Source organism: Perca flavescens, chromosome 22 (genome assembly GCF_004354835.1).
Source record: "Perca flavescens isolate YP-PL-M2 chromosome 22, PFLA_1.0, whole genome shotgun sequence".
Classification (NCBI taxonomy): domain Eukaryota; kingdom Metazoa; phylum Chordata; class Actinopteri; order Perciformes; family Percidae; genus Perca; species Perca flavescens.
Window position 1 is genome coordinate 15,526,846 of NC_041352.1, and position 25,101 is coordinate 15,551,946.

At 37.4% G+C, this 25,101-nt stretch overlaps 2 protein-coding genes across 2 annotated transcripts; both read left to right on the plus strand.

Annotated features, from left to right (window-relative positions):
- Positions 1–349: 349 nt before the first annotated feature.
- Positions 350–5,235, plus strand: LOC114549517 (microtubule-associated protein 1B-like). The gene is made up of 10 exons (XM_028569858.1): positions 350–924; positions 1,421–1,464; positions 1,859–1,923; positions 2,015–2,160; positions 2,630–2,690; positions 2,809–3,013; positions 3,167–3,256; positions 3,490–3,570; positions 4,043–4,219; positions 4,659–5,235. Exons 1-10 carry the CDS (start codon positions 901–903, stop codon positions 5,140–5,142), a joined length of 1,377 nt encoding a protein of 458 aa, XP_028425659.1. The 5' UTR covers positions 350–900; the 3' UTR covers positions 5,143–5,235.
- si:ch211-161h7.4 (uncharacterized) lies at positions 5,149–9,498 on the plus strand. The gene is made up of 8 exons (XM_028569857.1): positions 5,149–5,367; positions 6,000–6,530; positions 6,770–7,358; positions 7,450–7,520; positions 8,127–8,267; positions 8,717–8,877; positions 9,031–9,121; positions 9,324–9,498. The coding sequence occupies exons 1-8, from the start codon at positions 5,175–5,177 to the stop codon at positions 9,404–9,406; spliced, it is 1,860 nt and encodes a 619-aa protein (XP_028425658.1). The 5' UTR covers positions 5,149–5,174; the 3' UTR covers positions 9,407–9,498.
- Positions 9,499–25,101: the final 15,603 nt, after the last annotated feature.

The following is a 25,101-nucleotide window of genomic DNA, read 5'->3' on the forward strand; positions in this document are numbered from 1 at the left end:
GTATGTTGCTTCTCCAAGAGTCTAAACATCATATATCAAATATATTTTATATTTATATATTTTTTTGGGGTTAAAATCTTTTTCAAAATATTACACAGTCATAGATGTTAGGTGAAAAAGTTAAAAGTTGATCATGCAACACAGCCAAACTTAATAGAGATAAATAAAAAAAAGATTATTTGATTTCTTGTTCTTGTTGCTTTAAATCTGCATAGATTCAAAACAAACAAAAACATTAACCAAAATGGCTCTTTCAATAACCATGATTAACCTGTAGGAGGCAGCAACGCGAAGCACCAGCTGTAGGCTTGGAGTCTGCCGGAAAATACGATATAGAGGAAGAAGAACACCCTGTGATTTGGAAGACTTGATCCCAGAATTTGTCTTCTAGGCATCCATCTATGTTATAAATCCAAAACGTTGACAAGCAACAAGCTCCATCAGTCGGATAGTTGTAGTAGTTGATATATGTTATAGTTTTAAACCACAGGCTGCTGTGAGCCTATATACTGTCTATGCTTTAAGCATCTGACACATTGGCGATAGTGCTGCCTGAGAGGCTAAACGCAGGGCATAAAGACCCCGGGCTCATAGTGCGCGGGTTATTTAGTTATTTACAAATTGTAAACTGCGCCGTTTTGCTACCGCTAACGTTTGTCATCAAACGGGCAATATAGCTAGCTAGCTGGCTCACCAGATTTTACATGATTACATAGTGGTTCCTTACTTGATTTTAGAGAGTGGATTCAAATAAATGCATTTCGGGAGCTAATCAAGTAACGTTAAGAACAGTTATTAAAAACAAAATGATAGCTAGCTAACCGTTAGCATAACCTAGCTAGGTATCGCTCTCGGAAACAATCGTCTAACGTCTAAAGTTGGCCTAGCTAGCTAACCCAAATGGAGACAAATTACCCTACCTTGGTAAGTTGTTTTGAAATTTTTCTGTTGGGCTATTGAGGAAAGAGTGCTTAACATACTGTACATGTAACGTTAACGACATCCGAGGGGGTGGGGTGGGGGGTGTAGCTAACTAAACGTTACACTCATTTGCAAAGTAACGTTAGCTAGCTAGCTCATGTTACAAATAAGGTTTTATAGTAGCTAACGTTAGCTAAAACCAACATCCATGACATGTCATTAAATTTCAGTTTTTGGTGAAACGGTTTCAACTTCGTGGTTATTTTGGAGGCTTTAACGTTAGTTTGTGATGCTGTTAAATGGTAGTGCGCAACGTTATCACTGAGGGGGTGTTTCTAATATATTGCCCATCGTATGTAACTGTAGCTTAGTTATAAGAACAAATTTGCATTCAGTATTTTAGCTGGTAATCTTTTTTTCTTCTAATTTACAAAGGAACCAAATTACAATAGTCGCTAACGCTAGCTAGTAACTTCCTTTACATTTTGTCGGTTCACAGAGGAGACCGAAGAGGAAACTCTGCTACCTTACAAACAAGGAAAGGTACGTTTGAAACAAATGTATGTAACTTAATCTCATGGATGTATTAAGAGAACTCTGTGAGTAAGTGTTTTAACAATAGAGCTGAAACTTAGGCTGTCTGCAGTCGTTACATGTTATACATATAATCATGTTTTTATATCATTTTTATATCCCATGAGCTTGAGTGTGTTATTCTTACAATACACTCAATACACTTTCTGGGTGTAATCCCACTAATCATATTTTGTCACAAATAATGTATACCTATGTTATTTCTTTGCTACACATTTGCCTTTAGGGAGTTTTAAATAAGTTTGTAATGCCTATTCAGTGGTGTCGAGTGGCTCAGCAGTTGTGGGAATTTTCAAACGTTGTTCTTACAGCAATTGTACTAACCCAACCTATATGTTTTCAGTGCATCTAAACAATGGGAAGGAACACTGACATTGGGAGACATTGATAGGATTTTTGACGACTTGGGTGAGTTGAGTATGTATTTGTTTTGCTTTAATATTTTGCCGTTTGTTTTGCATTTTGATTATGTTAACCTACATTTACCTTGTATTTTCAGATCCATCCTCACATGATAATGATGACCTATTGCCCCCATCTACTCTGCTCCAGACATTTGATATTGAGACAAACCAGTGTAAGAAAGAGACTTCACCTGTCCCCCCGGAACGACACCTAACGGAACAACTTCCAGAATGCCAAATGGTAATGTATAGTCCATCACTAGAGGGACTTCTGCTAATATTACATATAAGTAGTCAAAACGTGTTTAACTCCAGTGTTGGATAATAATAAAGGCAAAATATCTGAGAGGCAGTTTGATGTATCTTTTGAATGTAGCAGGCATGTCTCTGATGATTGATTGATTGATTGATTTATTGATTTTTTTAAACATGCAAAGGTGCTTAGTTTTATGTTTTTTGTCACTGATAAGCACTGCTGTTATGTCTTCACATGGGAAAGGGCTGATGAGAAAGTAGTTATACAAATTTATTTTTTTCCATTTTGAAATTTGATTTACTTCATCTGCCAGGCAGTCCCAAAATTTCCCTAAAACTTTTTCTTGGTTAGTAAAACAGAGGACTTCCACTTTCTGATTATGTGCTTGTTTATAGACTTGGCAGTAGTGTGTATGTGTGTTAAGTCTTTATCTATATGTTTTGTAACTCTTTAGGGTCCTAAAGGAGATGTACTACAACCTGCAACAAGGTCACTCAGTCCTAAACTAGACATTGGTAAGAGACTTAAACCTGTATTAAACTGAGACAAATTCTCTAATTTCAACACATTAAATGTTCAGACTTGCACTTTTATTTTATAGAAATGTTAAAGATGCTGATTTTGTTGTTGCAGATTTGGACATCCCATTCAAAGCACATATGCCAGTGAAGACATCTAGCCCTATTGAAGAGAATATGGTTGTTGAAGAGCTAGACAATGAAAAAGACCAAGTTGCGTCACCACTTCTCTTTGCCTGTGAAGATGAAGGAAAAGAAGAGGCAAATACAGAGCCTCTACTCATCCAAAACCCCCAGTGCAATGGACATGTCACAGATGAGTAAGGAATTATTAATGCATTCCATGCTGGAAATAAGTTGTTTGTATAAAGTGTAGGATTCTAGTCAACACTCACATCAAGAGTCAGTTCATTTTCATTTTCACTATAATTTACAGCACACTTATTTCAATAATTCTCCTTTCCTTTTAAAAGAGACAACTCTCAGTTGGAGTCTCCTCCAAGCAAGATTGTTTTAAGCAAACCCAAGATGTCCAATCACAAGAACAAGGTGGAGGGATCATGGTAAAGACCTTTTTAATTCTGAACTTAATGATTTAGTTTGCTGCAAACGCCCAAATGCTCCATCAGTACCTGATGATTTCAATACACAAACAAGTGACCATTGCAGTATGAAGAGTCCATTTTGTGTTTTGATGTTCCACATTTAATTGTCTGGTATCTTTATTCGTTACTTGGATGTTTGCCTTTTTAGATTTTACACTTATGTACATGCAATGTGTATTTTTTTTCTGCAGCAAAGAGAGTCACCCAGTCAAAGAAAAAACACCCAAAAAACCTCCAGCACCTGTTTTGGAAGGCAAAATAAAAACCCCAAAGTAAGAAGTGCTGTGCATTCACGTTAGAACTAGTGACTTAACAACACTGGATAGTTTATAGTCCCATATCAGCATTCATTACCTTGTAGTAAGATTTGCTATTTGCGTACAGTGTACTGGCCGATATTGAAGTTTGGCATCACTTGAATGGATGGTTATTAAAGAGTTAATACAAAGATTTACTTTGGCAGAATATTTTATAGTTGTACAATTATGTAATTATAAATATGTCAGTAAGAATATATGAAAAGTATAATTATAACATAATACCGTATACAATTTTATGTATAAGTAAAACTGTAAATTACATTATTGTTAATGGCTACAGTATAAAATACAAATGGCAACAAAAATGGGATAATACATTGAGTCAGGAAAATATAGATGCATGTGCAGCCCAAAGAGTTGTGAAAGATGTATTGCATAAAATACTAATTAAGTCATTTCTTTTTTTCTTTTTGTCTATTCCCAGGCAAGAAAATTCAGGCCCACCTGTGTTAGCAGTGAGACAGAAGCCTGAACTTGTAGATCCTGAGAAAAAAATAGAAAATGTTCACATGCAGCCATCGGTGGAGTCCACCCGTGTAGGAAAAGACATGCCGGCGTTTCTTAAGAAGCTTAGAGATGCCGGACAACCCAAACCTGCATGGTGAGTTTGTCGCTATGGTGCCTTGTAGAGCTGCACGATATGAGGAAAATATGTGATACTGTTAAATATTGCAGTAATGATATTACTTGCGATAAATAAAGTTATTAAAGTGTTTGTTGAATTTAAAACAAACAAAAGGATATGTTCTTTTATTTAACAAATTAAACATTAAATATTATATTAAAGACACCACTAAAAAACGTGACTGTTAGGCTACACTTTAAATTGTAGTTTTCTATTGATATTTTCTTTAATATCAGTGTCTTTAGCTATATGTTGCAATCTTTCGCAATGTGTATATTGCGCCAGTTGATATTGCGATGACGATATATTGTGCAGCCCTAGTGCCTTCCTATTTGAAAATGGAAACAACTTAAATATACATTTATAATTTAAAGGCTCTTGTACTAATTAATAATCCATTGTTTTGCCATTTTAGTTCCGGGAGGTCACCGGTGAAAGTACCCACTCCTCCTCCTGAGCCAGAGGATGATTTCCTGATTCTGGAGGATGATAGACCACTTTGGTTTTCCATCCCAAGTAAAACTGCCACCAGTAAGAAACGGAGACAAAGCAGGACTCTCATCAACGACAAGGACAGGTCAACAGACAAGGGCACTCAGGATAGCCCTCTGGGGACTGCACAAAAACCGCAGGATTCTGAACAGACAAAGAGCAAACTGGGAAGTCAAACTGTCAATCAGAAAACGAAGAAGGTGAAAGGGAAAAATGATGTGATTGAGCCTGAAAATGATGATGAATTGCCCAGTCCTGAGGATCCTCCTGAGGGGGACTTAATGGAAGAAGAGAAACCAAACAAAAAGAAACAAGTTAAGAAGGTACCATCTGAAGAACATGACAAGGAAGAGGAGAACCCTGAAGATGGAGTCAGAAGGAAATGCATAAAGATCAACTCGCTTTGAAAATGGAAAAGAAAGCTCAGAAGTCTTCTGACATGAAGAGATCAAAGTCTTTAAAAGATGGAAATCAAAAGGCCAAGAAAAGCAGGGCTACTAAATTGAAGGGGGCCAAAAAAGTGACGCGGAGGTCTGATGCAGTAAAGGAGACAATGTCTGTTGAGTCTGTGAAGGAACAGAGTGAGAGCAGCGAGAAGCATGCAGAGGCTGAATACCTTGACTCTCTTTCAGGTAAGGACCTCCTACTGTTAAAATCTCTGACTGATGTTGACTAACATATTTCTGCTAGTGTTTATCATAGGTTAAGCAATGTTGATGTTGCTCCTGTAGCCCCCAAATGTTGACATACAACATCAACTGTTTTAAAGCTGGAAACTAAAAGATGTCAAACTTTAGCACCATTGACATTTATGTAGTGAAGTAATTGGTATACTCTGAATATTTGGTTTCAAAATTTGAACTCTAAAGATCTTTACTTTTAGTAGAAGAAACAGCTGTGACTCAAATGCATGGCAGACATCAATAATATTTTACCAAAAATTAAGATTTTCATGATTTGGTAAAACCTAATTTGTTTTTTGTTTTGATCCCCATTAACTTCTATAAATGTGGTTGCTAGGTGGGGTCCACACCAAACAACAATAATAAAAACTTAAAAAATAAGTAATTTTACATAGGAATCGGTAGAGACTAGAAACTTGTAATGGCAACCGAAAACACATTTTTGAAATAAAAAACAATGAAAATGAATGTATTAGATAATATTGTATTAGAGATGCAGTGTGAAATGTATAAAATACTATTGAAAAGCAGTTGAACCATTTATTTTAAGCTTTTAATGGAACATTGAACATTTCCCACAGACAACAAATTCATGAATTCTGAAGCACAGACAGAAAGGGATTTAGCAGATGGAAAGGACAAACGCAACAAGTTACCGGTTGTGTCTGAAGGGAGTTCATCTGAAGACCAGATTCTTGGGAGAGGGAAAAGGAAAAGGAGGCAGCCTGGACAGTGGTGGTTGGACAATTTGATCACAGAGGAAACAAAAGTTACAGACAACCAGCCAACACTCAAGAAGTTAAAGCAGCACAGCCAAGAGCCCAGCGCAACAGTACCTTCACCTGTGAAGGCTAAGAAGAACAGAGTTTTAAAGAAAAGGAATCTGACCCAGCCTGCACCTTCACCCAGTCATAACACAAATAAAGCTAAAGAAAAGAAAACCAAACAGAACAAAAACAGAAAAACAAGAGGAGACACAGCAGACGAGGTATTTCACACGAATAAGGCAGAGCAGTTTGAAGAGCAGCAGCAGCAGGAGGTCGTGGACCAGGACCTGGATGACCAGTCTAGTCCTTTGGACCTGACACACAGAGACCACAGCCATAACTCGGGTAAGGTCAATGGTAGGGGAACTACTCCGATCCTTTACTTAGGAAAAGTGCCAATACGACTATTTAAAAATACTCTATTACTATTTAAAGTGCTGCGTTTAAAAACCTACTTAAAAGTAAATAAGTATTATCAGCAAAACGTGCTTGAAATCTGTTCAAGTAATACCTGCATTTGAGTTTTGTAAACATAAAGACCAACCAATAATCTCTGTAATTTACTAAAATGTGATGTTTTACAGGGCAGCAGGTATTTCAAAGAGTATACCATCACATCTCTCATGAAAAACTGTCCACGCCAGAGCCTGTCTCTCCCAGAGGACCTAGGGAGCCGCTCTGGTCAGAAGAATCAGAGAGACGGAGGAGGAAACCTCCCGGTAACTGGTGGACGGTTGATAACAGGTCTGAGGACGTGGAAAGCATCTCCTTACAGCCGCAGAAGCTGGAGCCCAAACCTCGTAAAGAAAGAAAAAAGCCGTCAAAACAGAACCGATCTCGACTTGGAACCCCCAAAAAAGGCAAGATGGCAGTCGCATCAAAACCACTAGGGGGATCTCTTGTGCCTCTTTTGAAACAGAAGCCATTGTTGACTCCAAAGACTGTCAAACGCTCTCTGGCCACATTTAGAGACATTTTCACTACAGGCACAGAGACCCCGACGGTGGTGAGCAGCAAAGATGCAGGTCAGAAGAACAGACGTAAAGTCAGTGCACCTCCTGCGGAGGCAGTCACTGCTACTGACTGTGCAACATTCAGTAAGACTGCCAAAGATATTCCCAGTATGGATGCTGGTGAATCCTTACAGGACAGCATGTGTCAGTCAGAGGGCAGGTAAAGAAAAGTCTAAATGTTACTCTTAACACCTCCCTCTTATTGACTGTATTAGTAGTTTTAATCATTTTGTTAATTATTTTTTTGGCAGGTTAAAACCCCTCAGAAGTGGGCTGTCCTCCATGATTCCGCTTGAACATTATGAGGAGGATGAGGACTTGAGTATGTTCTTAAACATTAAACAAAATAATACATTAATTTACTTTATAATTCAAACATATTTTGTTGTTGTTTAAAAGGATATATATATATATATATATATATATATATATATATATATATATATATATATATATATATATATAAATAAAAATAAATATATAATTTTTCGAGAGGTGCAAGTCAGGCTATGGCTTAGAGTCCGGCGTAGGTTCGTGTCTTTGCATACGTACAGTACGTAGCCACGGCGTAGATTTTACGCAGAAGTATAAATCACTCTAAATATTCATTGTAGACACAGAGAGAAATGCCAGAGTGAGCTCAGTCTTGGATAGCTGAAATGAAAATACCACCCTTGACAGTTCTGTCAGTCCCGAAATTTGGGCAACCCGACTGCAACATTTACACTGAGCCCTTTCACCTTCTGCAAAGAATAAAAGATGCAGCAGCTGGGCCTTTCAAGTCTGGATATGTAGCTCAGGTCACCAGTTTAAACAGTGCCTTCTGGTGGTTTCATTGAAAACTGAATTTTCTAGATTAATAGCCAAGCAATCCCTTTTAAAAAATATAAATAAAGATTTAACTTATTTTATCTTTACTTTGTTCCAGTTCTGCCACTACCCAGAGTCCACGCTGCTCTCTCTTTATCAGATCTGTGTGTTCCTCCTCTCAAACCGCTGGTCTTACAGCCGCAGGATAAGGCCAACCTGAGAGAGTGGTTTAAGAGTCTCTGGCCTATCCCTGATGACAGTAAGGAAATACGTCTGATAAATATCTGTTTTTAAATAATTTATAGATTTATTTGCAGTAAATTTAATAGACACACGAAACAAGAAGAAAGGAAGTAACACTGTTTCTTAACAAAAACAATCACCTGGTATTAAAATGATCAGGCTGAATGTGGGTTATTCTCCTTGTCTCATTTGCATACTTAATGGAGCTTGGAACTTGAAAAATGTATTTACGAAATAATGTACAAAGTAGTCTTAATTACACTAATATCCCATTGTATCAAAATATATAATACAACGCATTTTCACATAATACACCAATATCTCAATTTACTTTTTTATTTTAAAAGGTTTTGCTTTTTATCTGTAATGTAGAATTATCATCAAATTCTTATGAAAGGGTCTAAAACATAAAGCAATGATTGGCCAGACCTGTCATTGAATAATTGTTTCTGTTTAATATTACAGAAAGTCCTGACATCACTCCAGACCATTTTGATTGGTACTCTTATAAGGGAAGAGCTATTGGCTTCCTGGTGGACCTGAACTGTGACTCGTTCTGTAGTGGAAAAATCCTGCTGGGCTCCTACATGAAGAAGCCTCTGTGGGTGGATCACAGTGCCACAACAGTCAGTACACTTGTCATTCACTTGTCATTGTGTTCTACTCCTGTGTTTTATGTCATCTTATCCTCTCCCTCTCTGTCCTTTTGTACACCACATATCTTAAAAGTGTTTCATTATTAATCCTTTCTTTTAATTGTTTAATTGTTGTTTTTAAAGGTTTTTAACTTATTATCAAGCTCTGTGAGTGTAACCATCAACGGCGAGCAATCGCGCTTCTATCCCGGACCATCCTTTATGGTGCCATGTGGTAAGAATATCATTACATATATTAAGGCGAAATTAAAATGTTTAATTGTGTTTTAGTTGATTGCTTCTTCTCTGTCATTGTCATGTCCAGGTATCCTCTAAACCTTTGAGCTCTAATTTACAGCTACATTAGAGATGTATACCTATGACGATTTAAGAGTCTTTTTGTTTGTTTTACTGATGTTACTGCTCTGTTCACACAGGGCATGCTTACAGCATCCAGAACGTCACTGCTCAGCCTGCAGTTCTGCACTTCACCAGGGTATTAGCAGAAAGTTCAGATTGAAGTTGTCAGCTCGGTGGCTGCTGGATAACCAGCCACATGATTCTACATATGTAAATTTAAAATAAACGACTGAATATGTGTGACATCTGAAAGAATTAAAAGATGTAAATGGAGTTTTTTTGTTTTGTTTTTCAGTTTAATGAATATGATCCTTAGCTGTGCTTGTAATTATACAATTCTGTTAAAACAAATAAAGATAACTTGTAAATATGTTTTTTTTGCTTGTATTTACTAGTTCTAATTGGCCATTTCCTACGATTGTGCATGTATTGTTTCCAGCCTCTGAGTGAACAGCTGTAGTCCAACTGAACCAGAACAGTATAGTCCAGGATATTGTATATGGAGTCCAAACGTTTTTACAACTATATATACAGTAGTGACAGATGTATTCCGATTCTTAACCTAAATAAATATAGTGTAGTACTATAGTGTAAAAAATGCCCCAAAAAAATAATCTTTAAAAGTTCTCCTTATGCCAAATGGTCTTTTCTTTACCTTTTTTACCTGAATCTATTCTTTTACGTAAGAGGCAGCAACTAGGAGTAGTAGACACTTATACACTAAGTCCCTGGTTGTATCATTCACATAACTTGGCACAAAATGAAGTCATCCTCATGAAACATTTACTGACCTACTTCATGACGACTGAATTATGTTTTTTTTTTTGTGTGATCTATTAACCTTTTGTCTCCCCCCCCCCCCATGCCACTGAATAGTTTGATACACTGATACCAACATGTTACTTAAACAAGATCCTTGGGATGGGATTGCTCTCTGATATTTGAACACACCTTAACCTATTGTACAGTGATTTAGCTGTTATAGGCTACCCTTCTTAAAATGTTCAGTCTGTTTCTGCAGGCTACAATGGCCATCACTGGTGCAGATGCCCTGAAAGAGCAACTCAAATGAAACTAATCCCACATCCCTGACTTCAATACAAACCAAAGAAAAAGAGTGTCCTCTCCAAAGTCAAGCTTCAGCAGCTTGCCACTTTGATGATTTATCACTTTTGAATGTCTAGTTTTAGCTGTGCCTGGTGCACCGGCAGTCTGACTTGCCTCTGGGCAGGATTCAGTCAATGCTGTTCCGTCCTCCAGAGTATACTGGAATCTTGGTATCTTGAATTATACATTATACATTACATTACGTTCTGTGACCAAATATGCTGCCTGTAACAACATCTGTACAGTGAAATGGGCTGAAATACATCTTTTCATTCTGTTCTTGTGAAAGAAAAGGAGAGGGAGTGAATTGTTATTGAAAGATTTTTGTGTTCAGAGTGAAAATTTAAAGATGAAGATGTTGGATTGTGTAAATGGTGTTAGTGATTCTGAGAGATCTAAGTATTTAGAAGGTAAGACTAAAGGAAGCAAAGAATGTCCAAAGAAGTTCATTTAAAATAAGACTATGCTAGCCGTTCTGTGAGGCTAAATGCTTGCTAACGCTAAGGTCTATTTAGCATGTTAACATTTGCTATTTGGGACTAAACACAACGTTTAGTTATATGAATACCATTAGTTTTGCAGTTCAGCCTGAGGTTGACATCAATGTATCTAGCAAATACAGCAAACCATTAATTAAGCTATGTGTTAAAACATTTTCCTTTAAACCACAAATGTTAACTTCATTGTGGAGCTAAAGGAAAAGTCAGGGAATCACCAAAGTTAAAAGGGTTCATTCTCTGGGGAACATGGATATAAGTACAACATTTCATAGCAAACCGTCAGGTAGTTGATGAGATATTTTAGTCTGGACCAACTGGCAGACTGACCATTGTTATCCAGAGAGCCATGGATAAAAAATGGACATAATCAGCAAAAAAGGGAAAGAAATGGGCTGTGTATTTTTGTTTGCTACCTTAACTTGAGGTCAAATGCAGAATCTCATCCTTGGATAAGTAGTGAGACAGCCACTGAATAATGTATTCATGAGAGTATGCTTCACACAGAGTTTAATCTCAGCCCTCACCAACAGAACGCACTTTCATACTTACATCGCTTTCCCTTATGCTTCTGTAATTTAAGTGAATTTGACACAGTAATGACTCATTTAACCACCAGAGCTACAACACTGCGAAGCTGTAGCCTGTCACAGATGGCAATTAGTGACAGTGACAATACAGTTTTTGTTTTAGTCTCCAGAGATATTACTCTTGAAATAAGTATGTGTATGTGATATACAGTATTTCAACCACAGATTTTCAAGGCAGCAAAAGCCTCTCAGCAAATATTTACATTTCTGAATAACAAATCACTACATTGTAAGCCTGAAGAGGCAGGAAGAAACAATGTCACACTGAAACCTGGCAGGCCGGTGAACACTTTCAATAATAGAGTATATTAATTACACAGTATTTACCTCTGCTAAGCTTTGCATGCCATGAATACATTTGTCCCCACAAAGGCTATACAAGTTTTCTGGGATTAGTCTCAGTTCTTGGAACAGACTTCAACATTGAATCTGATTTCCTTCCTTTGTTCAAGTTGGCTCTGAACGTTAGTACTCGGGCCAACAAGCACAAGATTGAATAATACACTCTTTACAGTGGAAGTGTTGTGTGTTACTCTATGAATCATCCTCTAATCTAATTCTTTCAGGTTGAAGCAAATAACAGGAAATTATTTTGGAATCATTATTTTCCACAAAGATACCATTGATGTAACAGGAAAACTGAAGGCATTTAATTAAAAGACAGCAGAAAGACCTGCATACCCAGGATAAACTCTAGTGTTGCTTTACATCCTGGTTACACCCTTGTTGACAGCTAACAGAAGATACTGACACTTATGGCACAACAGGACTAAATAAATAAATTCCTGCACTGCTAGTGAGGATTTCATTGATTAATTATCTACATGAGTTATAAGAGTTCATTCTTGTAAACAGGCTCAATGCTCGAGTCATGAAGACAATAAATGATATACACGTCCATTGTGCAGTGTGGAAATACACAGAGGAAAGGCTGCGCTGTGATATTGTTTATATGAGTTTGTTTAGCATTGGACCGGACATGAGGTCCTTTTGGTTATGTGTTGCATCTGTTGAGACTGAGAACATGGGTAGGGTTAAGTTTGGAGCAAGCTGTTGAGTCTTCTTAACAAGAACGAATAAAGCATGGCCCCCCGTTGGTAACCTAAATGCTCACTTATCCTGAAAGGTAGCCCAGGTCTTGGATTACCAAACGGGCAAAATGGGCAACTGCCCCGATGTCCCAGGGTAACAGTGTGGCAAGTTTACTCTGCGTTTGGTAGTGTGGAATGTACAAATAAACTCCTGTACCTTGACCTCATGTTGAGGACCAGTCTTATAGTGGGTCCCATGTATCAAAATCTATTTTAAATACATTCAGCATTTCAAATGGTATTATTTATTTCTATTCTATTCTTCATTATTCTTAAGCAAATTTACGGTAATCCTTTCACAAGCTATCACGGCGGAAGTCTGTTGCATGGTAGCATATCATTCAATAAAACGTTAATGTGGCCCTTTATATAAGTGCTATATGAGGAGAGAAAAATGTGATTTGCTGAAGAATCTTTGCAAAGGTTAGAACATGGGAATGTATTGGAAAAACTACTGTAGGTTCACCTGTTGGAAGACACAGTTAACAACAAAGACACAATATAAAGCAATTAAATCAGTTATACTTATGAATTATGAACACATTTACAATAATTATGGACCATGAACATAATTTCTCATGTACAAAAAACTGTGCATACTTTTTTGGGCAAATAGATGGTAGTAAAACCTAACAGTGATATGATTACTTTCATTTGATTCCAGCTTTTGATTAGACTTCACCAAATACAGAAAAATGAATTAATCTGTGTCAGCAAGAACAGTGTATAATAGATAAAATAATTTAATTTATTTTTAAAGTATGCTCAATGGATGACATAAAATTTGACACATTTAGTACTTTTAATGTGGTTCAATTACTTTTATTGCAGGGGAATCGAGATGTGGAGAAAAGAACAAATCCTTTGATACAGTGTAAATGCATTTTTGATTAAAACTATGGCATTATAAAAGCTGTCAATAATGAAAAATGATAGCTCTTTTCAATGGGAATCGTAATTTAAACTTCACATTGTTAAATATTAAATTACTCTGTATATGAAAAGATCATTGTGATAAAATAACCTCTCCCTTGACACTTTAATTTAAATCCTTACATGTCACCTTGATAACCCCTACCTGTCTTACACCTGAGCACCCAATCTCATCACATCCACTCACAATCTCCTATGCTAATTGAATCCTGGTCTTCTGATCCTCTGGTGCACAAAACCCACAGGGTTGATTTATTTTGGACCTCAGTTTTTCATGAGAATGAACAGAAATAAATTATACAGGGTCGCCTACAGTAGAGCAGGGTTACAGTCTTGATGACACTTCTGGGAGTTAAAACAGCCTTTGAATCTAAAATTCCAATTATCTTTTGACAGCTGGTTTAGTGAAGTTTCCTTGTCAAACTAATAGGCTTGTTAAGAATTATCGCTTAAAAGGAAATCAATGAACTGCCTGTGGGCTTCCCGGGCTCTGAGATAGAAAGCTAGAGCAGGTTTGGGGAGGGGGAAATATAAATACAGATATGGGGACGTCTGAGCATTATAGATAGATAGATAGACAGACAGACAGACAGACAGATAGATAGATAGATAGATAGACAGACATAGATAGATAGATAGATAGACAGACAGACAGATAGACAGACAGACAGATAGACAGACAGATAGATAGATAGACAGACAGACAGACAGATAGATAGATAGATAGATAGATAGATAGATAGATAGATAGATAGATAGATAGATAGATAGAATTGTATTGATCCCAAAAATGGGAAATTACAGTGTTACAGCAGCAAAATATCAGACACACAGCACACATACAGAATATACATGAAATAATTATATTAAAAATCAAAGAAAAGTAGACATTTTCTAATACTTTCTAATAACAAGTGTGAGTTTTTCCTGAATATCTTACATATTAAAAAAATAGGGCCTTAGGAGGATTTAAGAAATGCTGAGGTCAAATTACATGACTATGTAAATATAAAATAAAATAAAGAGATAAGATGCATATAAATATAATACAATTAAGAATCATTTAATAACATTTATTAACAAATAATAAAAAGATAATAAATAAAACAAATAAAAAACAAAATATTAATAACAGATACATATGTGAAAATAAAGACAAAATACAGTAAATCAAAAATATAATAATAAATAAGTAAAAATATTAAATAGTGAATCCAAGTCAAAGTTTTTTTAGATTACAAAAAATGTCTTATGTAAACTATTAACTATGTAACTATTAACTTTTTAAAAATTGATAATTAGATCACAAGAAGATACATATTTCATTTCATTTTTAGATTTCAAGCTATCCAATTAGACTTAGTCTGTTATAGATGAAGTTCTAAGTTTGGTTTCAAAGCCTTCTCCATGCTGCCCGGAAATCTGCTGGAGAAATACAAAAGCCTTTAATGCGAATTTGAAACTAGCTTATTACAAGTCTTTTAGAGTCAGCTGATAAAATATCCATCATGTGTAGAGTGTTTGACTGTGCACAAGTGGACAGAGAGATCTAAACAGTTAGATGGTCAAATGCTTGAAACAGCTAAAAGTGATGATACAATAAAATAAATAATTTTCAAAATATCACATATGTTGGCAGCAGTTGATTTCACTTAAGTACCAGCGTCCTTCCACTGTGCACTTACATACAGTATGACATATGACAGTTTTCACGCTTTCCCTGCTGTTGCATTTGTATGAAATGTGGTTGTTGAGTTCCAATAGTTCTCCATCAGCTCCTTACATTTTCTATTTTCCCACTCCCCTTACAACCTTGCAATCAGACTGTGTTGTCTTCCTGGTGGTGTCATCGTGGCTGACCGCCAGAACAGACTTTATCTCTCTCTCTGTCTGTACTTTTTTGTGGGTGCCTGCCAAGAGGAAAATATTTAAAGCTAGATTTGAAAGAGACAGATGAAGAGCTTCAGCCCGAGGGGTGGGAGAAAAAAAGAAAGAGAAACAGATTAATTGGTGTTTTTTTGCTACAGCAGTTCCCTTCTATGTGGAACTGTGATGCATGGGATTTTAGTCCAACCAAAAAAACAGCTAATTGGGTGTGTAATGGTTTAGAAGAAGTCTGAGTCTGGAGTATCTATTTCTTACATTTAAACTAATCAAAGTGGCATGCAGCCATGACATCCCAGGTTCATCTGAGCCTCAGAGCATTACTGCGCGTCATCTTCCTCACTTTCAATGTTCCTGTTCCTCTTTGCTATCACAATCCAGTAAAGCAGAAATACCCCAAAGTCACCTTTTAAAAAGTAAAAGGTTTCTCCTTGTTCTTTTTTTCTTTTGTAGTACTTAGTACTGGAGCCAGTACTCTCCATTCAGTTAGATATGTAAAGAGGTAATTATTGAAGACAGAAGCATTGAAGATTTATAAACCGTTGCAATTTAACTTTTTCCCAAAAATCTATTTGTAACCAATTTAAAATGGAAGATGCTGTGGAAAAGGCACTCTTTCCAGTATAATTAAATCTAATAGCTCTGCAATACATGTGTTTTAAGTGTTGCTGTCACTGAGGTAATGATTCAAGTTAAATGTAATTTTTTTTAAGTGTGCAGTTTTTGTTTTGGGTGGCATGAAATGATATTCAAGATTCAGCAACCCTCCCCATCCCACTCATTTTCATACAAAAAATGATGAAAAATGATAGCTCTTTTCAATGGGAATCATTGTATCATGAGTATCATATACTCCAGTATATGTTATCACATTGTTAAGCATTAAATTACTCTGTATATGAAAAGATCATTGTGATACAATAACCTCTCCCTTGACACTTTAATTTAAATCCTTACATGTCACCTTAACTCAGTGGTTTCTCAACCTTGTCAAATAATGAGGTTGGTGCACGAGACCTCCCCACCCCTCTCGGCGATGAGAGAAAGAGCTGCAAACCGCTGTAAACTGCTGTTTCTTGCCTCCCCCTGCTGATTTTGAGTGATTATTGTGAGTGCTCTGATTAATACATGTAAACAAACAATGCTTTGCTTTAATGATTATAATTTTTTTAGCAGCTAGCACCTACGCTTCTCAAGTGTGCTCCAGGCTCTGTGGATTTTTAATGCGTTTGTGATTTTTTTTCTCTCCCCCTAACCCGCCGGAACAGCACCCTGTCTGTGGTCCAGGACCTCCAGATTTACAAATGAAGCTCTGAATATAAGACATGAAATCTACCATACTTCACACATTAATGTAAAAACCATTCATAAGGTCTAAAATATGTTATTTCTTTATTTCTCCCCAACCATCTGGCGACCACCAGAAATGATCTTGCGACCTCCAGGTTGAGAACCACTGCCTTAACTGACAGAAACCTTTAGGATAGACAAAATATCAGAAACATGTTTAATGTTCAAGACCACAAACTAAAGCTTCAAAAAATACCACAGAGTTGAATCGCCACTTCTCTCACACAGCCCCGTCTGTCTGCATGTCTGCATGTCTGTCTGTCCGTCCGTCCGTCCATCCATCCGTCTGTCTGTCTGCCTGTCTGTCTGTCTAGTAGGCTATATTTTTGTTCTTTCAGACTCACTTGAAAACTTGACTTGAAAACTGACTAAGTCATTGCACAGTGATTTAGTGACTAATCATGTTGGCAAGGTGCATCCTATTTATCTCACTGAGACAGGTCTGAGAAATGTTAGCAGTAAGTCCCCAGAGGACGGCTGGAGAATCACAAAGTAGATCCGGACAGGTTCGGCTATAAATCCAGCAATACAATCTGTCATGCTATGGAGCTCTAAGCTGCCAATGGCTATTTTCTGTGAGCCATACTTCTGTGGAATGTGACACTCATACTAATACTCTTAAAAATGGTGCATGAAGGTCAAATGTGATTGGAGAGAGATGTATAGTTTCTAAGCTCAATTTATCTACAGAACAAAATCAGTGAATGAATGAATTTAAAAAAAATATATATTAATATTGGACATAAAACAAACAAATGATATCGGGTGATGACTCAGAAATGATGTTGGGAGACCTCAAAGATGACGACCAGTCCGAGTAGTACAAATCAAATGCAGCTTTATTAAAACAGTCAACAAACTTTCATGACACTGGGACAACGATGAGCATACAGACACGTCTGCCCAAGAATGACCAAAATGTACATCAAAATGGATCCCTTTTAAACTCTTTTTTTGTGCTCACACAGCTTAAGATATCTATGTCAGCGCACAAGTTTTACTCTCAAACTACACCTTTTATGGCACCTGCTCCTAATAGATTCCCACATTCCTGGCTCCAATTTCTCTGTGTGACAGTTGTGCCCAAACTCATAATAGATTCACACATTCTAAGCTAGGTTTTACTGTGAGACCATATCATCTTAAACTGACTGGTCCCTAGAAACTCCTTAGAATAGATAAGATACATTCAAACATCTGCATGCACACATACCAAACCTATCAACAAACAACAATATGCTGTCATTGAATGTAATCTGGGGTCCAACATCAACGTTTTTGTCTGGTGATAGGGTTGGTAATACTCACTAGAACACCAAATGCGTATTAATCCGTGCTTGAAAATAGTCCCCTACAAACGCAATATTTTCTCCTTTTTGAGTAAAATTTTTCCTGATATCCACAGTGCCCAGCTGTTTTAGAATTAATTGAGTAAATAAAAAATTAAAGTATCTATTTGTAACCCACTTTTTTATTTATTTATAAAAGAGTCCATCAGAAGCCAATGATTTTGGAGCTAAAAGCCACAACAGGGTAGGGAAGTCAGAAAGTGTTGTTGTCTTCTCATGACATTGGTTAAAAATATACATTATCACCAGTTTCATCCCTTAATCAAATATTCACATTTGTTTTGTGACTTTTTGAATACTTTTTTTCCCGGCCCCTCCCCTCCCACCTGTGTTTCTAGACAGGATGTTCATGGTAGCAAACTGAGGACAGGATAGTCACGGCCAGGTTTATTTCTGGCTACAATCAAAGCCCGGGCAGCTGGCGCCCTGTTGTGTGAGGTGGCTCGTCAGAGGCTCTTAAAGGAGGACTGCCCGCTCCCTCTGTCGAACTCACAGAGCCACCAATTAGTGTAAAAGCTCTGCGGATCTTCCCTCTTTCACCTTGTGAATGTGACATTTGAAGCTGGATATAATGGTGTTGAAAAGCAGCCAGTAGCTTCTGAAATCCATCTAATAGAGTAAATGCATCAACGGCAGATGCTGACTCAGCCCTCTCAGGTGCCTCCTGTGTACTGATTCAGGAGCCTGAGATAATACATTTTAGAAAGATTTGTGTTATTAAAGTGAAAGAGGAAGATCCTCCTACTGCTTTTAATGGTTTATAATGGAGTTAGTTAACAAAGTTTAAGAGCAACGATCAATATACATTGAAAGGGAAACAACACCTTTTGGATTTGCACACACTGTTCTCTATCATCAATCTGTTATTTTATGATGGAGTGTTTCAATTTATTCTCAGCCAGCCGTCCTTGTAGGGATCTCCTTTATTGACAACCTCCAATGAAGGACGTCGACTTGTTGCCTTTAGGTGTGTGTTACAGGTGTTAGTGCAACAGATTCAAGGCTCAAAAAACTTTGTGTTTATTGATAGAACATAGACAAACAACATAAAAAACATGCACCCATGGAAAGACTCCTGTTAAATATCAAGTCTTTACCTCCATCCATGGACTGTCAATCACGACTAAAACTACTCCCCTTTCCAAGATTATATAACTCCGCCCTTCAGGCCTGTGACACACTTTTCCCTCCAATCCAAACCACACCAGGCAGAACAAAGAAAGGATTGATATCGCCGAGTTCAGTCCTGTTCAAAATAAAGAGAAAAGGAGAACATTTTGTGCAGATTGTGGAAGCATTAATGATCCAAAATCGTCCATCGTCCACCTGCAACCAAGTATTAACCATTTATTTGCCTTGAGGACAATAAAATGTTGGAACAGCACCACTGGATCCTGTGTTTAAATGCGCTCACCAGATAAGATATTCAGTGAGCCAACACTATCAGCACTTAGTTTTTTCACTCCCATGAAATTACATTACAATACAAACAATTCCATAAATAAATAGGAGCAGGTGTGCAAAGCTGCATTCAAATGTAGTGACAGTCGATTGGGCCTTGTTTAAAATGGATATTGCAGTGGGAATGAAAGATTTTTCTAAGTTCTGTTTTTTGGCCAGATGCCCTCTGTTGGGCCTTTTTGCTGACCCCGTCCGGTCCGCATGTTGTGTGAAGGACAGGTGGTGGTCGATCTTAGTGACAAGGTACTCAAACATCTCAACGTGTTCCGCCACCTGGCCTCCAGCCTGAGTTTCAGGTGTCCGGCCCCCCTCCCAACACAGCTCTTTGGTCTTACTGATGTTCGGTTCCAGGAAGCTCTCCACCAGAGAGTGACCATGTGAACAGGGAGCGCTCATCTGTCAAGCGGGCCACCAAGACCATGTCATCAGCGCATTTAAAAAGGGACAGTCTGTTGCTACTGCAGGTGATTTCCTTTCTGTATATGGAGAGGAGGATGGGTGACAAGACATTTAAAACAATATTGCTTGATTTAAAACTGTTCACTCTAACACGTTGTCTATCAGGCAAGAAAAGAACGTTTTTAAGGTTGTTTCGAAGAAATTCGCACTTTAATTAAAAAATTCAAACCTATCTTCCTTGTATGAGCCCATCCACACCGAATCCCAAACTTTTGTATTTCGCAGTGCATCTTTGTAACTTTTCTAAACAAGTCTCCAGTGAGTTAAAAATAATTTTTGGTGGAATGCACAGAACTTAAATAGTTGTGTCGGCCTTGGTGTGAAAGGTTTGAAGCAGTTTTATACAGTCTATGATTTGAACCCGAACAATCGCCAACGATTATTCTGTTTATTTGTTGTTATTTCTTCCATTTCATCCCAGGTGTAAAAAGGCCTTTACATTTCTTACTCATGAATGCACTATGTCTCCTAGCTATGTTACATTATGGTCTGTTGATGCCACCGCCACATGGGGTATTGATTTTTTTGTGCCTTTTGATTCTGAGGGACTGACAGCAGTACCTGACTTTAGTTGTTGATATTTTAGGTTTTAGTTGAAAATATTTCTGTTATGATGGAAAAAATAATGATTTGATGTTAATAAATATAAGCACCAAACGACACAAAAGCTACTTTTTAACAGTGTTTTAGTGTCAAACATTGTGGATTTTTTCTTCAAATTGGTTTCGCTGCCTGCGCAGCAGACAGTTTTTTTTTTTCAAAAAGAAAAAAGGGAGCCAGATAATTAGGCAGGAAATTGTATTGTTTGTGTGACATGCCCAAAACGAATCTTAACTGATAAAGAGCAGCTGCATTTATATTTTCTGGGTAAACGTCATCAAGTCACAACATTACATTTTGCGGCAGGCAAAATCCACCTCAAAGGCATGTATGTTTCCTGCTTTAGAAGGTTATTCATTTTGTGATCTGTTGTATTTGCTTAACTGATCCACTGTGATGTCGTGTATGTTCCGTTCGTAAAGGGTAAATTAAACTCTTAGCGGTCATTTTATGGGGTGTTTCCCCCTTGGGTGCTCTAACAGGAGTAACATTGGGACCAGTATGTGGTCCTTATGTTGAGTGTGTACTATGAAGCACAGCCCAAGGTAAACGTACAAAACTGGAGATTGTTGTATTACAGGAAATCATTGGTTTGGCTGAAGCTGCCAGCTGATATCTGCAATAACATACTGTGGAATATGATTTTTGGGTTCAAAGCCATCACCTGAAGGATACAAACCAAATTGTTCATCAGAGTTTTTGTAGCCAACTGTTGTTAGTGTAGTTTTGGAAAGTGGAAGCCGGAGATCTATCGTTAGGTTTTAACCAATTTGGTGCCATAGGCAAGATTTTAGCTGTTTTTATTGCTTTTTCATTTTTCTTTTTTGTTTTCAACATGTCATTTTTTTCCGCCATTTTATTGTTTTTTTGAAGATTTTCACCGTTTTTGTTGGCTTTTTAAAACTTTTTTCAAACATTTTTGGCACTTTTTTGACGTTTTTGGTGTTTTTATTTGATGGTGTGTTCCTCTCCCCCTCCCGTGTACCAGTGGCGGGCTGTGTATTTTACACCTGGGCCTTTAGTACTATGCTACAGCAATTAAACGCCTTTGACAACCTCACCATGACACTAGGACATTATCATGTGGAATAAAGTGATTTAACACAAGGCTCAACACCTAGAGAGTTTCAATACACTATTGCAGAACCATCACTTTTACTCAGTATGATAGGATGGTCATCATTTACACCAACTGAAACGATATTAAGCAAACAGTAGCTAGTAAAATAATTTTACTAAAATGCATACAAATCCAGTATCCAGACCATCCTCCACAGCGCAGCGCAGGAGGGTCTGGCTAGTCCACACAACATTCCGGGTATCTGGCAATGCGAGACTAGCATTTCTTTAAACCAATCATAATCGCCTTGGGAGGCGCTATGTGCCGGACGGAGCAACGGTGCCTCTGCAAAATAGTCTCGAGAAGGAACTTGTCCTGGTGGAACGAGTTGAAAGGTTAGTCGTGCGACAGAAAACTCAGATTGGACAGGACAGATAGTCTAGCTAGCTTTCTTGATTTACCACGCAGAGATCTGAGGAGAAGTTAACCAGTTGGGGTGACAGAGCTTTCACCATTGCAGCCCCCTCCCTCTGGAACTCCCTACCCATACACATCTGTGAGTACTGACCTGGACACATTCAAAACACTAATCAAAACACACCTCTTCAGATTAGCTTTCCACATACAATAATTTTACATTTCTCACCCGATAGTTACTGGTTTTATTGTTTTTTATTGCTTTTAATATCCTTGTTTTATGTGTTGGTTTTATTGCTTATCTGTTTTGAATGTGCTATATGTGCTGGTTTTACTGTAAAGTGTCTTTGAGTACCATGTATTGTAATGCATGTAATGCATCCATGCATGTAAAATTATTATTATTATTAATATTATTATTATTATTATTGCTTATAAATTGACCGGAGTTTAAAATGGCAACACAAAGAAAGTGTAAGGTAATGGACATCTGGCTGAAATAAGGGACATCTGGTGGAATTTCCGGCTGCAACGAGGCAATCCCAGAAATGAAATGTTGTCGACATAGACTAGTGTAGTGATAAGTCTTACGCTTGTCACCATAAGCAGCACCATTCACATTGTCATTTCATCTATTGTTGATAATGATGTTTTTTTTAAATACTGTACATTTTCATCAAATGTGATAACCATTTACACCTTGTGAAGACAATAATCAATGATCAACATACAGCGGTCCAGAGGCAGGAAGCTGTAAATTCAGTTAAGTGCACATTGTCTTGTCTGAACCACAATTGAAGTGACAGGTTGCTCAAGCAATCTTCCAGCCCCTCAGGTTAAGCTGTGGGGGTTTAACTGATGGTGATGATGGGTGAACAGTGTGCTAATTCAGCAGCCTGGTCCATGTGCACAATGAGAAATGTCTTTTACGCAAGTATCTCCATGCACTTTGATATACTGGATCCTGCTGGACACCTGTTGTGTAAGCAGCAGGTTGTGAAAATAAGATTATTTCAAAGTCTTCTCAGTGCTGCTGAGCGTAGGTGCATTAGTTGTATATGAGTTCTGGTTATGATGATAAATAGCAGTTTCATTTCAGAGCTGGCATCAAAGGCTGTGCAAGTTAATATTGTGTCCCACTTTGTATGCTCGACCATGTACTGTCGGACAACAACTTAAACTAAATAAATAAAGGATAGAGGAGTAGCGATAGTGTCGTAAAATAAAAAAATATGCCAGTCCACAAAACGCATTACTTTGTGAATTTATTCACATCGCATCATATATTTGCATTGATATTCTGTGCGTAGGTTTGGCTGTAGGTCGTCATGGTAAAGGGAGGTCTCTAATGCTGATTATTCAGATGCTGCTGCAGTGGCAATGGTGCCTTTTGAAAGACCTAATTTCGATACAATTAATCTGACTTGCAAAAGGTTTTTGGAAAGTGGAATTAAATTTTTTTTTTTTTTACTGAGTAAAATAATAATAATTAAAAAAAAGTTACATTAAAGATAATACATAAAGGGTGTGACGCGTGTGGAGAACAAAAGACCAGAAACTAGAGTGTTTATCTAGATGTGGCCCAGAAGGATGTTTAAAAAAAAAAAAAAAAAAAAGAAGCAGTCTGCTGTGTTCAGAGTCAGTTCTCTGGCACCAAAACAGTATTGATCTATGATGTAATCAGTCTAACTCTATTGGTGTGAAGATAAAGGACTGGGATGTGTGATCACTGGGGCTGCACAGCACCAAACAAAGCTTCTGCATGAGTGAAGATTCTGGTGTGAAAAAGCCAATGCATATTTTAACAGCTGGACATAAACAAATACAACTATAGTTACATTCTTTATTTTTTTACAATTGTGATGCTTTTACCTTACATGTCTTTATCTTGTTTTCTTTACAAACCTGCCCTGTACCGTTCATAAAAGCATGTCAACACACCCGTCACACATTCTGTAGAATTTGAACTCTTACTTTCAAGTTAGTCTCGATTTGCCAGACCTTCCTCCACAGCGCTGCGGAGGAGGATCTGGCTAGTCCACACAGCATTCCAGGATGGGAGGAAAACGTGCTCTGGTTTATTGGCATTTCTTTAAACCAATCACAATCGTCATGGGCAGCGCTTAGCACCAGGAAAAGCAACGGCACCACTGCAAAATAGCCTTGGGAAGAACTTGTTTTGGTGGAATGTGTACGTTCAAAAGTTGTTTTAGTCGTGCAACAGAAAACTCAGATTGGACAGATAGTCTAGCTAGCTGTCTCAATTTACCCTGCAGAGATCTGAGGAGCAGTTAACCATAGTCCTCATAAATCCACCGGAGTTAAAATTCCAACACAAAAAAAACAGAAGTAAATGGACATCCGGCTGAAAAAAACAAAATCCGGTGGAATTTTCGATGGCAATCCAGGAAGTGAAACGTCGGATATAGACTACTTTCAGGTAGAGCCAGCAAATGTCTATCACTGTACTGTTTTGTAACTATTGTTTCAAATTGATAACAGCTGTGTGTATTACTATTGCCTAAGCAAAATTGACCCCTGGGACAATAATATATATCTTTTTTTTTATCGTATCTTATCTTAAAAACTCAATGGCGTGTCCCCTAATTCAAGAAATAGATGGGTTTTTTTTTAAACAGTGATTTTCTCTGCTGCATTTAGACAGATGAGGTGAGGTGTTCCGCTCTCAGGCGGCGATGGAGTAATTTAGAGGCGAGTTTATTCACTGGATCAGATGAACCTTTTAATTCAGTGTCTGTAATTAAGCTAAGGAGGTCTCAGTCAACAAGCTTGCACACACTAATTCAATACACTTGACTGATCATAATGGTGATACCTTGGAATTATAAAAATGTATTTATTCATGCAGTTAGTTAACCTTTGCTTTTATATGCAGCAAACATCTAAATTAGCACTCCAACATGAGCTCTTCGACTCAGCTAAATACATGCAGAATTTATGTAGAGCGATGTGATCTTTTGGAAAGATCAATTTAAAGCACAAGGGCCAAATATTCACTGGCACTTCTTAAATGTACGAGAGATTTGTTGCTTCACT